At 51.4% G+C, this 14,942-nt stretch overlaps 4 protein-coding genes across 4 annotated transcripts; 1 reads left to right on the top strand and 3 right to left on the bottom strand.

The window, feature by feature from the left end:
• Nucleotides 1-2,709: 2,709 nt before the first annotated feature.
• On the bottom strand, nucleotides 2,710-4,050 carry ALTATR162_LOCUS278 (uncharacterized protein; the record flags this gene model as incomplete). The annotated part of the gene is made up of 1 exon (XM_043307871.1): nucleotides 2,710-4,050. The coding sequence occupies one exon, from the start codon at nucleotides 4,048-4,050 to the stop codon at nucleotides 2,710-2,712; it is 1,341 nt and encodes a 446-aa protein (XP_043163806.1).
• A 2,287-nt stretch (nucleotides 4,051-6,337) lies between these two features.
• ALTATR162_LOCUS277 (uncharacterized protein) lies at nucleotides 6,338-7,480 on the bottom strand (the record flags this gene model as incomplete). The annotated part of the gene is made up of 3 exons (XM_043307870.1): nucleotides 6,338-6,554; nucleotides 6,605-7,317; nucleotides 7,376-7,480. 3 exons carry the CDS (start codon nucleotides 7,478-7,480, stop codon nucleotides 6,338-6,340), a joined length of 1,035 nt encoding a protein of 344 aa, XP_043163805.1.
• Nucleotides 7,481-7,807: 327 nt separating this feature from the next.
• On the top strand, nucleotides 7,808-12,497 carry ALTATR162_LOCUS276 (uncharacterized protein; the record flags this gene model as incomplete). Its single annotated transcript, XM_043307869.1, has 6 exons — nucleotides 7,808-7,838; nucleotides 7,891-7,963; nucleotides 8,013-9,746; nucleotides 10,954-11,566; nucleotides 11,604-11,702; nucleotides 11,760-12,497. The coding sequence occupies 6 exons, from the start codon at nucleotides 7,808-7,810 to the stop codon at nucleotides 12,495-12,497; spliced, it is 3,288 nt and encodes a 1,095-aa protein (XP_043163804.1).
• Nucleotides 12,498-12,668: 171 nt separating this feature from the next.
• Nucleotides 12,669-14,155, bottom strand: ALTATR162_LOCUS275 (uncharacterized protein; the record flags this gene model as incomplete). The annotated part of the gene is made up of 4 exons (XM_043307868.1): nucleotides 12,669-12,983; nucleotides 13,033-13,104; nucleotides 13,154-13,241; nucleotides 13,287-14,155. The coding sequence occupies 4 exons, from the start codon at nucleotides 14,153-14,155 to the stop codon at nucleotides 12,669-12,671; spliced, it is 1,344 nt and encodes a 447-aa protein (XP_043163803.1).
• Nucleotides 14,156-14,942: the final 787 nt, after the last annotated feature.

Genomic DNA, 14,942 nt, shown 5'->3' with positions numbered 1-14,942 from the left:
CTCAAAAGAAGTTTGCAGCGATGTTCAAGGGTAGTTAGAAGTAAGTGTGTATGGGAAGTGTGTGTGTAGCAGAATACTTTCACAAAGGAGATGAAGGAGCTATTTGTCACAGCGGATTGAAGTTGGGATTGATGACAATTGTGATCTAGTTTGTATGCGCGTCGTCAGCTGAGTGTTAGTGTCGCAGCCACTGCACACCGAATGTACAAAAGAGCGCCGAATTCCGATGTAGTATGAGAACTGGACTTCCTGCTATAGCATGAAGAAAAATGGCGATTGTATCAATCTGGCTGCCTGAGTTCTGCACTGCACAAGCACCTAGGTAGTGTCCTGCATGAACAGGGACTTGCTGGGAAAAAGCAACATGGATGCAATGCGGGCGTATCACAAAGCTTGTTCGATAAGAGTCTGGAAGAAAATAAAATGCTAGAGTACGCCACATGCCTACAGCCACTATCGAGATCACGAGAGAAATCTTGTAGGTTCAGCTCCGAGGCACCGTTTCGTGTCACTACATTAGCCTTCCAGCTTTAAATTTGTTCACCAACGTCTTCACCTTCGCTTGCTCGCATGTCTAGCACGTGTGATGCAGGTTTCGAAAGCGCACCCGAAAGGTACTCGCTGAGTTTTACGTCGATTTCGTAAGAAGATTGTCGACTATGTATGCTTCAACCTAGGGTGATTAGTACAGCGTATCGAGAACAAGCTCTCGCGTAGGAGGCAGTGTGAAGGTTAGTCAGTAGACTAGAGGGGTAAGAAGACCACGCTTGCCTTCCTCTGGAGGCGATCAAGTTCGGTGCGTATGTATGACATCGTGTTCCACGGTTAGCTGATCGTCACTAGGGTCCACACGACCTATGCTAGAACAGCTCAGAGTTCGGGTCGAGAACCGAACAGTTCCAGTGGTACGGTCAGCTGTGCGCTAGATCGGTCTGTCTCATGGTCGAAGCTGCTGGTTCTGGGTGTAGGTGCGAGTATGGATTGGGTTACCGTGCTTATGTTCAAAAGCTTAACTCTCTAGCCTACTTTGCGGTTCGTCTCGGCCGGTCCCGTGATGGAACCATACAATACCTGGCAACTTGCTTGATACCTAATCCACGCATTGGCTTACTCGAGAAGCAGATACATGGGGAATCGATGCTGAAGGGTTTGTGTAGGTACTCGCACGTTGATCGTCGTCGCTGCGATCATCGATCGTCAGCCTCGATATTGTCTTGATGCTCGCCTCGCCTCTCTTCATCCTCCGCCTCGTCTCCCTTCTGGGCGTCGACAATCTCTGGCTAACGGGTGGACCAGATGCATCTCACGATCGAGAACTACTAGCCAGCGTACTTAGTCGTTCTCTTCGCATCGCCGAGCGTATGCTATTTGCTGCTCAAACGCCGTAGATGCTTTGAGCGTGGTCTGAGGGCGTTATGTTTGTGACTTGTGTATCCAAAAAAGAAGATTTGAGCAGAGACCAGGCGCATGGAGTTGGATGTTCTTGTGCAGCGCCGCCGTCGATGCTGTTGCGCGAGATGTGTCCAGAGAGGTTACTACAGTGGCTGTGCGAACTCAGTTCACATCGCGTGAGACATTTTTAAGACCTGCAGCAAAGCCTGAGGGTGTTTGAGCATGATTAGAGACAGTCCACCAAAGGTCAAGCGTTGTGGCTGGCGTTCAGATGCGATGAGTTTTAGGTATCGCTACGTCATGTTGACCCAGATTTTTTGCCGTAGAAGTTTTGTATCAACCACACGTTGATCGAGTCAACAGCTAACGGATTATCTCTGGTAAGACAGTGGCGCTTATGATTGGCCAGATCCTTACGCAGCAGTCATTCTCAATACTTGGCACTGCCGCATGATGGACAATATTCATACCAATCATAAATGTGTTCACCGCATCCAGGTTAGCTCTACATATGACACTTGTCCAGGTAGTTTCAGCCTTGCCATATTTCTTCAAACAAGTGAGGCCGTAAGCCTGGGTAATGCAAGGCAAAGCATGCATCATCAATCAGCCTTACCCGTGCAATGTTGCTAGTTAAAGCAGGGTACTATAAGCAGGGCGCAAGAGACGAGGCTGAAGGCTGTCTGCTAGGCTTCGCGGAGCGGGAAGAGTTGAGAGCAAGCGAGATCGGACTGCAGACATGGGATGCTACCAGTGGGCGATCATCGTATGAATTATGGTCCATTCATACCTGCTAGTTGCTGCACGAGTCCTCGAAAACTCTAGTCCGCTATGTCTAGTGGAGTCTCTAGCCTTTCCATACCTTTGTTCACAAAATTAGAGTGGAAAACCGCTACCAGTGCGCTTTGTCGCCTGACGAACGCCTCCAGCGCTTTCTCAACGAAGCTTTGTTTAGGTCTCATCACATACATCCCGTGGTAGAACAAGATGCGGTCGGGCCCTTTTTTGGCATCACTCACTGCAGCGCGAATGTTTGCGATAAATTTTGGCAGGGCTATCGAGGCAGTGCTAGAACATCCTCCCAAATCGAGGAGTGCGAGATAGCAGCCGACATACTCGAGGGTCAATAAAATATCTGGTTTGTGTGGAAATCATTCGTGCATTTAGAACGAAGGTGGATGTAATGAATTCACTTTACAGGTAAACAGGGCTACACTGGGTTCGGTTCAGGCGTTTGTTACTCGTAAAAGCAGCCTCAGGAATTTCTGACTAAAGGTGAAGCAATAATTGGTCTGATATCGATTTCGAGTAGTCCTCTTAGTGAGGGCCACCAATAGCGTGCCTCTCGTTGTACCACTTGTACACCTCCTGCGCCTTTCGTACACGATTTCTCGTAGCCAGTGGACTTGTAACCTTTGCGAGGACCAGCCAAGCAGCAAGAACAGGTAGCGTGTAGTACAGCCTGTTGACGCCGCCCTGTGTGATGATGGTGATGAATGTTCGGTACCAATGTAGCGATGGAAAGAAGTAGCTGATCCTATACCAGTGGTTGAGGATTTCCTCCGGTCCAAGCGACGCCGCAACGTTGAAGATGACCCAAGTGAGGAAAAGGAATGGCACAAAAGCCATGGGTATAAATCCAGTGATGATATCCAGCACATCGAAGTGGATCATGCTAAACACCCATGTCACAGCCCAGAACGCAAAGAACATCTTCGCATCGATATGGTAAGAGCCGCGGAATGCAAACGTCCATCCTGCAGTGCACAGACTGGTGAATATGGGCCAGACGGTGCTCCAAAACAGGCGGGCGAGGATGTGTGTGCGCAAATCGTAGGCGGCGTACAAGTGCATGCCATTGCATATGCCGTTCCAGGCCATAATGAAGAAGAATTGCATAAGGATAGGAAAGACGGTGCCAATGGTGTTGATGAAGGCTTTGTCGTCCAGATTGGCGAAGTCTTGGGATCCGGCCTGGGCTTCAACAGCGCGTGCGGGACTGGTGAGAGCAGATAGCGCAGCGGTGTTGTTGGCAAATGAGCCGCTGGCGAGGCGGGGTGTTATGAACTCGGCGCTGAAGACGCTTGATGCGACTGATGCGGTGGTGACAGTCGTTGAGAGAATGCTCGAGGCGTACAGGGTATAGTATCGCGCCGATAGTAGATAGTATGTATAGACATTACTGGAATCGTATCGTGCGGCGGTACCGTTCACGGCATCCTCAAAGCGAGTAGTTGCTCCTGGTTGCACAATAATCGCTGCCCAGTATGTGCCCTTGAAGACCTCATGTCGGATCTGCTCAGGAGACGAGCCTGCAGTGCTGACATTAACATATGTAGGATATCCGTAAGTCCCATTGTTCGACGCTGCTGCTAACCGCAGAGCGTCGCCAAAGTCGCTTCCGTCAAAGTCTGCTAGCGCGACCTTCGCTCTGTGAACATAAGCTCCTTGATGACGGAATAGGCCATAAATGTGGGATGCATTGATCCAGAGAACAGCCAGTATCATGACCGCTGCTGGAAGTAGGGCCTTCAGCATGTTCAGGGGTGACGCAGTAGGCCCCGAGTGCCGTTTCTTGCCAGTAAGTGTCCTCGTCATCTCTATGGCGGGTTCTTGATCGTTGTTCGAAGGGTCAATGCCCACATAAGGGCCTTGCATTGCTCTTGTCGACATTTGTGGATGTTTTGCGTCGGAATGTGTGAATAAAGACTCAATCAACGCGTGTGCAAAAAAAAAGGATTCGAGTACTGGAGTGGAGCTATTATACAGAGATCATTATGGCCACTGCCTGCAGGCCTACTTGATATACCATCTCAAAGGCCCAGCAACAAGCTGAGGCCGAGCGTAAGGGAACATCCGTCATCATCGAAGAAACTCGTCCGGTCAACTAGGATCTGCGGCTTTTGCTGAACTTCTTGGATTCTGGACTGCAAACTTCTGATTGTTATACGAGATCCTTGCGCACCACGACGCTATAGACAGCTGGAACAAGGAGTAATGGCCAGAAGTTAGGTGAAGGATGTCGGACATCGGCAGTTCGGGAAGCCCGAAGCTTCAAAGCCTGCGATGTACGACGAAGCTTGGCAGTACATGTCCTTTCGTACTTGCGGGCAAAGGACGAATTGTCTTTCCGAGCGATGATGGCCTCCGTCCAGGCTCTATTTTCTCAAGGTCACAGCGCCTGCTATAAGGGGGTTTCCATCAAAAGGTAGAGCTCCATAGAGGTAATCGGGATGTGGAGGCTGCGTGAAGCCGATAACCCGACAACTTTAGAAAAGCGACAGGTCCACCATATCTATCCTGTGATCTTTCGGCTTTGATTAGCACTAACTAAAAGGATCAAGACTGGTTTAGTTTATCAGCTGCGCCTCATATGATAGCCCTACAAGAATCTTCGACAAAATCACCTACGCAATGTAACCTATAAACTATCGCGCTGAGTAGTTTGCGTAACACGTTTACCGTGTCCATGCGCGATGCTCATGGAGGAGCGGAGGGGCGGAAGAGCAGGAATAAGCTTGGGCTTGACCTCCGATATTGCATCGATGCCCTGATTCTAGATTGGACGGTCCCTGGTTCCCAATGACCGAATCGCACGACACGGCAGCGGCAGATCTGGGTTTCTCAGCATGTTAATTGCTCGAATCATTAAACTGATCTTTCCTCGGATATTCCATGTTGAAATGTTCATCCTCGTATACCCAGCTTCTAAAGAAGAGAACGTATTCGGAGAGATACTACTCACTTTAATAACCCCACAGCCTACCATGGCCTCAGCACCAGTATGTGCATACATCCCGCTGGACTGAACAACGACAGCGCGCATATAGCCAGCATGCCCGTTGATGATGTTGAGGCAATCTAGGATCAATGTCAAACTCTCAAAATAGAACAAACTGGTTACCTCGACAAGTCAAAACTTTTCGGAAATGGTGTCGATAAAGAAAGCGATGTTTTGAAAGAGCAGAACCGAAAGCGCCCGAGGGATAGAAGAAGACGCCAGAAAGTCGCCCAACAAACTTCATCCACGGGATATCGACTTCCAGAAGCATGTGGACGAGAACCTCGAACTGACAGACTTTGATCGAGAGGCTTATGGGAGACATTGTAGACTTCCTTACAAATGAACTGAATGGAGGGCTGGATGTGTCGGAGGAGGTATCTACTGGCTGGGCGGTGCAGAAGTAACCTACACTTTTTCCGCACCCGAGCTTCCGCTATGGTGCGCATTATATCTTGGTCTTCTACGGTTAGTCTTTCCCCTACATCGAGGTGTCTACCCTGTAAGTCCCTATTTCTTATACCATGGCCACATTCCATGGTAAATCCCACCCCATTGACGCCGTCGCCATCTTGGTGATACTCTATACCATGGTCCACATGTTATGGTGAGTTTATAGCAGCATTCTCAATCTCGCAGCGACTTTTACCGCAGTAAGTTTACTTCTTCTCATACAATCTCATGATGGACCCTGAGGCGCTCCAGTATGTTGCACTCCACAGTGCATAAACAGGATGACCAAGAGGGCACAAATTTCACTCTCGCAAGTCCCCTTCCCCTACGCCACATTTCCAGAAGAAAAATAAAGAAAAAGCTCCAGATATGTCTCTGCGAGACTACTCAAAAGGACGTTGTTCATCACCACGCCTATGGGATTATTGTCCTGGTTTGATCGTGTTCATTTCATGACTTTCCATGCATTCCAATGAATGCCATCGATGCTACCGATGGGGTAATGCAGTAGTTATACAGCGCTTTATGGTATGCTCTGATTCATGAGCGAAGGGTCCACTGCCCAGCTCACTGTCTCTCCTCATTCCTCTGACCATAGCTCTCTCAGCCACAACCCGTAGCCTTTTCACGACCAGCTGAGCCGAGTCCGAAGCGTGATGCCGCGGCGTCACCTGAACGCCAAACTCCATGCAGTGTGCCTTTTCTTCATATTCAAGCCTCCTGTTCCCTCTGCTGCCTGCCCTTGCCGCCTCCTCGTCGGTCACCGCCCTTGCCCCGGTTGTCGCCGTCCTTCTTGCCGTCACCAGCGAGAGGGTCGCCGCCGCCCATGGTGAGGGCTGCGGTGGCCAGACGATTCGAGAGATCGATTTGTGTGCGGATGGTGTTGGCGAGGTATGATACGACGAGGACGTCTTGAATGTGTGCGTTGCTATGGCGTGTTAGTAGATATATAGTATAGTGCATGGATAGGTGACGTACAAGTCGCGCTCAATGTCAGCGGGCTCGACCTTGGGTGCCAGGCTGAGTGCGTTCATCAAGAACTGACCCAGTGCTGAAGATGGCTCGGCCTCCTCGTCCAGGACGTTGTTAACGTAGTTGGAGACGCGCTCGAGCATGTCGAGGACGTGTGTGATGGCGCGCTCCAACGAGTCGAGGTCAGTCATGATCTCCTGCGACCGGTCCTCGCGGTCCTTTGCGGAAGAGATGAGCTCCAGCCCTGACCTTTCGGCCTCGCCGTACTTGATCTCGTGGGGAACGGGAATGAAGAGGCAGGAGTCGGCGGCGCGCTCGGCCGTGACTCCAATGGGCGCGGAGATGTACGTCTTGGACTCGATGTCCTTTCCGGGCACTGTCGAGACAGTGAGATGTACGGCGGGGTGTGGCCATGTGCCATCGCCTTGCTGGCTGTAGAAGTTCTGGATGAGAGCGGAGAAGGTGTTCAGGTCGCTGCTAGTGGCATACCAGCCAACGAGGACTTCACGGGGGTTTGCGCGGAGGTGGAGAGCGAGCATCTGCTTCTGGTAGTCCATGTCGACCTCGACCTGCTCGGCCGTCTCGGTATGGGGGACGGCATAGCAGTTGCGGATCTCGATCTCGGTGCCGTCTTCGCTGCGGGTACCGAGCAGGGTGCCGATGACACGTTCTTGTTCGGCGGGGCGGCGGAGGGAGTGGTCGAGGATGGAGAAGACGGCCTATTCATAGCGTGTCAGAGAGTGAAGCAGGCAGCCTCTCACTGGGCTTGTCGCATACCTGGGGCTGGATAGCGACATTCAGCGGGGCAGTCGACGGTTGAGCGCCCAAGGGGGCAGGGCCGAGCGGGCGCGCCAGGTGGAGGAAGGAGTCGTTCTCGGCCATGGTGACGGTGGCGATGGCAATTGTTTGGGCTGTGGTGTTGAGGCGCTCGGGGCGGGCGTGAATGTCAAATGTGGTTGGTGGGGCACGATGTGATATTCTTCACGAAATCTGGGCAGGTGCGTTCGCTTGCACGGACCATCTGAACTTTTTCTGGCCGACGAGGCGCGTGAATCTGACGCCCATGTCAAGACAACATCTCACCAAATACCCGAAAAGACCACTTCGACTTGCGCAACAAGTTACTACGGTCCAGTTTTCTATTCCCTCGACACTGCGAATCCATCAGCGGCCTGCATCCGACTTTACTTCACTCGGCGCATTCCGAACATGGCGCCAATCAGAGGACGAGGCGGCTCCCGTGGACGAGGACGGGGCGGCGGAGGAATGGGGAGGGGCAGAGGTGGCATGAGAGGTCGTGGAAGAGGTGGAAGTAGAGGCGGATTTGCAGCAGCGAGAACACGAGACGAGGTTGAAGATTCGTGAGTACGGATATTGGTCGCAAGCGCATTAGCCCAATACTGACCCTCGCCAGAAATGTTCCCATGCGCGAACCCTCTGTAACCGACGAAAGCGAATCCGACGCGTCAGACGACGCCGCCTCGGACGAAGAGGAAGAGGAAGCGCAGCCCATCTCGAATGCCTATGCGACTCTCCTGCAGTCTTTCTCGTCGCGCAATGCTGGGTCGGAAGAGCATCGTAAGAAGAGACGGAAGCTGGGACATGACGAGCCTTCACGTGAGGTGCAACTAGACGATGCATCCGACTCTAGCACATTAGAAGCCGAAGACGTTGTGGCTGAGGACGAACAAGAAGAGGTCGACAACGACGAGGACCCGGACGAAGACGACCAAGCAGAGCAAGAGCTCGAGCATGCTTACGAAAAACACTTCGCGAGCCCCGATGAGAACGAGTTAGCCACACGACTCAAGCGGATAGCAGCCAACCAATGGACATCACAGAAGCTCGATCGGAAACCTGGGCAGGGTGTCGGAATACTTCAGGTTCCAAGCGACGAGGTAAAAGCATCGGGCAGGAAGTTGAAAAGCGTGCGAGATGTTCAGTTGAAAGCGCGACTCGTGGAGAATGCGCAGAAGAAAATCGGCACATTTGATGAACTAGAACAAGTTATCACACCCTCTATATTCGGCTATCAAGATCTCTTGTTCGGCGCGAGGACGGTGCAGAACGCCGGACGTCTACGAGACATGACCTGTCTACATGCGCTTAACCACATCCTCATGACACGCGACCGAGTGTTGAAGAACAACGCAAAGCTAGCCGCCGCAAAAGAAGACGATGACGCCGAGTACCGCGATCAAGGCTTCACCCGTCCAAAGATACTCTTCCTGCTCGAGACGAAGCAAGCCTGCGTACGCATGTTAGACAGCATCACCAAACTCCACGACTTCGAGCAGCAAGAGAACAAGAAGAGATTCCTTGACAGCTTCTCCCTCCCAGAGGACAAGTTCTCCGCTGATCGCCCCGCCGACTTCCGCGAGCTCTTCGAAGGCAACGACGAGAACGAATTCCGCATCGGCGTCAAGCTAACACGGAAGACATTGAAACTTTACTCGACTTTCTACAACTCCGACATCATCTTCGCGTCGACTCTCGGCTTGCGACGAGCCATCGAATCCGGAGATCCCAAGAAACGCGACTCCGACTTCCTCTCCTCCATCGAAATGGTGATAATGGAGCAAGCAGACGCAGCCCTGATGCAAAATTGGGAGCACGCAGAGTTTGTTTTTGAACACTTGAACCTCCAACCACGGGATGCACACGGCTGCGATTTCTCGCGTGTGAGAAGCTGGTACCTAGACGGTCACGCGCCATTCATCCGACAAACCATCGTACTTTCCGCATTCCTAACACCAAAGATTAACACGCTATACAACAAACATATGCGCAATTTCGCTGGGCGCTTAAAATACACAGCAGATAACACCGCCGGTCTCATCGAGTCCATGTCCTACGGTATCAAACAGACCTTCCTACGGTTCGACTCGCCGTCCCACCTCACAGACCCAGACGCACGCTTCAAATACTTCAACACGTCCATCCTACCGTCCATCACCCGGTTACCAAAGGCTCCTGACGGCGGCCTCGGCGTCCTCGTCTTCATACCTTCGTACCTCGACTTTGTGCGCGTGAGAAACTCACTCGTCGATTCGGATTTGGCATATGCGTCCATTAGTGAGTACACAGACGCGACTGATGTCCGCAAGGCACGCTCCCATTTCATGAATGGCAAGCATTCACTACTCTTGTACACGGGACGTGCGCATCATTTCCACAGGTACAATATCAGGGGTGTGAAGAGGGTGGTGTTTTACGGGGTACCTGAGAATCCAATCTTCTACGATGAGGTGGTGGGGTTTGTGGGCAAGAGCATTGAAAGGGCCGAGATTAGTCGTGCGGAGGCCAGTGTAAGAGTCGTGTTTAGCAAGTGGGAGAGGTTAGAACTGGAAAGGATCGTTGGGGGAAGAGGGTGGGGAGGATGGTCGGAGATCGAGGCGACGTCTTTGATTTTGTCTGAGGGGGTTGGTGAAAGATGTGGCTGTATTTGTTAGTTGCTTGTGGACATGAAGCGCTTTCTCGTATCTGTTAGTCAGACTTGATGAGGAACGACTTGCACTCTTAGTTGTTCTCCTTTTCACATGGCTGCGGACCTTCCTCGCAACCTTGGAGATTAAAACCCTTTTCCGAAATTTCACTGGTAATGCCATCTAACCACTTCACCATCCTTTCTTTGCGTCGCACAAATTGACCAAACCTGTTAGTCTGTTCCTCTTGCTTTCGGTGTGCGAGTAGTTGTATCTTCTTGTCGAGTAGCTGCAATCCCTCTTTCGCTTCTTTCTCTTTCTCACTTGCGTGGTTTTGCTGCTCTCACTTCTCGCGGATACAGCCAAACGCCTTCAACTCGGACCGCTTTACCTATGACCTACATGAAGTCGACCATGGAACTGGAAGGCACACGCTACGCTGGAATTAAGCTATGTAGATACCCAGGGCGGTGTTAGTTAATCCTTGAGTCATTGGAAGACACTCGGTAGGCTGTAAAGTGTAGACAGGGGCTGATAATGTTGGGAGAAAGGGAGATTAGGTTGGAAGGTGTTCAAGAGTTCTGCATCAGGTATGAAGGACGATGATGGAGAGGTTGGACGGGTGGGGGTAAAACAAGTACGCGATCCAGGCCTGATTGCAGGGGAAATGTTCGTCGCGAAAGCCTATGTATGTTCTTCTCGTAATTGATGTGATTGGGATTGAGGTTAACTGTTCGATCACGTTCAACCTGTTGTCTGATCATTCTCTACATGGAACAAGTTATCGTACGTGTTTCCGTCTTTTGCTTGATCTCATCTTATTTGCCAGGAGTTGCATGTAAAGACTTCACTGATAGATGGATTCCCAAGTCACAGATGAACGGTGAACCGCGGCTTCCCTTTCCACAATTCGCTCTCACCTCACCATAGGTGTTGGATCTCCCAAAGAGTATCCACAATCACCTTCGCAGCGTTGTCCATTCTGCTATTCACAACAGCTTCAATTACTCGCTTCAATCGAACTCACACAAGAATGAAGCCCTACGCTCTCAGCATCTTCACGATCGCAGCAGTGGCCACAGCACACGTCCTCCCATCCATTTACACTTCCCTCACCAACCTTACCCACGATGTCGACGTCAACAACGATATCAAAGGTAATGCCTCCAACTACTCAGATCTCTCCATTGTCTACACAACCGTCAACCCACCTACCAAGTTCGACAAGGCTGTTTCCATCGGTCTCACCCTCAACTCGGCCATGAGATCCAAAGACAGCATCGCTCGGTGGTTCTTCAAAGACTTCCCGCAGTTCTCAGAAACTTGTCAATCACCCTTTACAGGCGATGGCCGTGCCGAGCTAGCAACCTGGGGTTTCGACGACAGTGACGCATTGAGCGCCACGGTAGCAAAAGAGTGTGATTTCGACGCGTACCACCATATCAAGGCCGCGTTTGACGAACTTGGTTTGGATACTAGGAGTACCAAGGACGGGGGACCAAATCATTGTTTCAAGGTCTGTGTCATCGTATATGAGGAGCATGTGAGAGGTATACTGACTTCGAGTCTTGTCGTTGCAGGTCAATCACCGGGATGGTGTAGCCATCAAGAGGAACGAGGATAGGAGTTTGCCGAGTGAGGCAAATCAGTACTATGATGTTTGTGGGAAGACGTATCGGGTGAGCCTCTCCCTCTCCATCTTGACTTCATTTTCAAGGGATCCAGCATCAACATAGCTCATCACTACAAGTACGCTCCGACTCACTTCTCTCAAGGCAACAGGCGCCACCTACGAATTCGCTGTCAATCCCCATGGCCTCATTGCCCTAATGAACATCATGTCTTTGACCTACTCTGCAAAGACATACACCTGGTTCCGGACCCCGCTCCCCGAGGAGCTTCCTCACATCGGAACACCTCAAGACGTCGGCTGGGCAATGTGGAACCGCGTCAACGCGCCTGATCTCGCTGGTCTGAAGTATCTGCTCGTTACACAGATCATGAACGTAGGGTCGAGGGAGCTTTTCAGGAGTGCATTGGAGACGTTGGTACCGCCGCAGAGTGAGTATAAACTCTGGCCTGGGGAGGAGTTTGGGTTAGACACAAAGGGTGGTCAGGCGATTCTAGGTATGTTACATACTACAGGACACCCAAACTTCCAAGATAGAGTGGAGGAAATTGTCCAGGCTAACCCAACGCTAGGCTCACCAGTAGGACGATGGGCAGGTTATCTCCTACTACAGCATAAAGACCAACTTGGCGGTAACCGCTATATCGAGAAGGTTAGGTTGTTCAAGCCGCTGGGCGCGAGTCTTCCTTACCTTCTCTTTTACGTATCAAAGGATCCGGCGGTCGGTCAAACTGGGCTTGCGGATGCTGAGGTGGAGGCAGAGAAGGATTCATTGCGCGTGGTAGAAAGAGATACAGGTATCACAAACGTCATGAGAGAGCATGTTATCCATGCACAGTCCTAGACTGTACATCGCAGAGACTCTCGAGAAGTCTATGAGATTACTCACATAACTCGACAAGGAAGAAGACGCGCTGCGAAAGAGACGGCAAGAGAATCGAAAACAAGAAGTCGATGTATTCGTATGTGAACAAAGCTTCATCGCTACGCTGCGAATCAACTTTCGACATGGTCCTTAATCCGTACCATCACCCAACCGCATGGTACTCAAGTTATCCGATCTGACCTTCTGTATATGGTCGATTGCCTCAATCAGATGCGGTACAAACTTCGCCGGGTTTTCGGTAGCCGGGAAATGACCGAGATCCGGCATCGCCTTATGCATGGCTCCGGGGATCTTGTCTGCAGTCTTCTGTCCCATCTCTGGTGTGTTGGACCAATCGTACTCGCCCGTCAACATGTATACGGGACAGTTTTGGGTGTCGATCGAAGCTACGCGTGACCGTCCGTCCCAACCTCCGAAATAGAAGTCGAGGTCGCCGTGGAAGATCTACACTTGTGTTAGATGGAGTAGTGCAAAGTTTTAAAATTGCCCTTACACCGTAGGCTTGCGCGCTGTATGTGTGCCATATAAGTTGCTTGTTCACATGAGGTGTAGTTGGAGACATCATCTATGGAGGTCAGTAGCGATTCAATTGCTTACGACTCTTTTCCACGTACGCCATATATCCATTCTGGGTTGAATAACGACTGGTTAACGACTGGAGAGCGATCGTGCCATTGTCGTTCCATGTTGAGATACTCAGACCTACGTCCGTTAGTACGATTACTTCGAACTCAAGTCTCCACATACCCTTGCAATGGAATGACACCTGCAGCGCCAACCTCCCTATGGCGGATCGCAACTGCCAAGCAAACCTGGCCAGCCATACTCGCGCCGCAAATGATCGGTCTTCGTAGGCCAAGAGCCTTCACGAAAGCTGTGATGATTCCCACGTAACTGTCTTCTGTGTTTGTATGGGCGCCCGGGGAGTAGTTCTTCGAGGGGAAGCTTCGTCCATGGCCTGGCAGGTCGAACGCGTACATGATACACTTCTTGCGCATCTTTGCGTCGTTCATGACACCGTGATATTGCCGACTGTCACTGCCAGCGGTATGTAAAAAGACGATGGGTTGCTTTCCCTCGCCAGAGTATTCGTAAAAGATCTTGCATCTACCCCACACTGGAGCCTCGAGGTACGTGTACTTTCCGGTAAGAAAGTCTCGTTCAGGTTCGGGTTGCTCGTCTTCCTTCATCGGCCCACATTGCGCGTCATGGGTAAGCTCGAGGACGCGCCTCCATACATGAGTCCATTGCGCGAAAGCTGTCTGATCGCCCAGGACTTCAATACCTTTCTGCTTGATGTTCATGCCGAACATTCCCCAGTAGCTCTGGTACGGCATAGCCGGAACTTCCTTGAAGTGCTGTTCCCATTGCTCTGGGAGAGCGGAAAGTGTGAACAGTGCATCTTTCGACGCGCCAGTGGTAGCTTTTGCGCCACCATTGGTAACTGTGACAAGGAGGGTGCTATCCGAACCACTTGACTTGATCCCGAACGTCACGTCTTTCTCAATCGCGTTCGACGTTGTGAAGGCTTTCAACTGCTCATCGGATTGGAGGAGCTTGGAGAGCTTGTCTAAGCTTCCTTTTAGAGCCACGGTAAGATCGGACCAGTCAGGCATGGCGGTTTTGAGTGTGCAATAGCTTGTTGCAACGCGACAAAGACAGGAAATTGATAAAGTCGAGGGAATTGGCTCAAGAGAAGCAGAGGAAGGCAGGAAATAGAGCTGAAGTGCGCAGACGGCGCGCTCTGCACATATAATAACGTATTGACCCCGGCATCGCCCAGAGCTAGCTCTGGAGCTATGGTGCCAGGAGGGGTAGACGCAATGCGGGGTTCTGGACACGTGGGCGCATGTCTCGACTTCTGCTCGTCATATTTCCGGTGAACTTGCTCTTGACCCAGACCAGAATCGGGCAGCTAGCTGAAGATACATGCCATGAGAAGAGGTGGGGAGTGTTGATCAAGCAGCCGAACGCGCAGAAGACACGTTAAACCCTTTAGCGCGGGCGCCAAGCAACTGGCAGCAACGCTGAAGGCGGGCGATCGTTCCCCACAGCACTCCAAGCCCGCATCCGAGCAAGCTTAAGTGTCGCGAACGAGCGCCGCGGACCATTTGGTTTTCCCATCGACATCATAAATCATGCCCTGGCTATAACTGTTGAACTACCAGTCGGTAAGCCCAAGATCGTTCCTCTGGTCCGGTGCAGCAGTGTTGGCGTTGCGACACTCAGACGTCAGCCGAGACGATTACTATTGCGACGATGTTCCCGGCATTTGTATTCTCGTACATCTCACCAACTGGCTATAAAATCAAGCCCTCGATACATAGTCAGCAGCGCGTGCTTACAGAGTCGTTGTCAATCCAGCTGCAGCGGATCCCAAAGAACTACATCAAGTGCACTTTA

The sequence above is a fragment of the Alternaria atra genome (assembly GCF_907166805.1).
Source record: "Alternaria atra isolate CS162 genome assembly, contig: 19, whole genome shotgun sequence".
Taxonomy (NCBI): domain Eukaryota; kingdom Fungi; phylum Ascomycota; class Dothideomycetes; order Pleosporales; family Pleosporaceae; genus Alternaria; species Alternaria atra.
The sequence above is the reverse complement of the archived record's forward strand: the minus strand, read 5'-3'. Positions and strand labels throughout refer to the sequence as shown.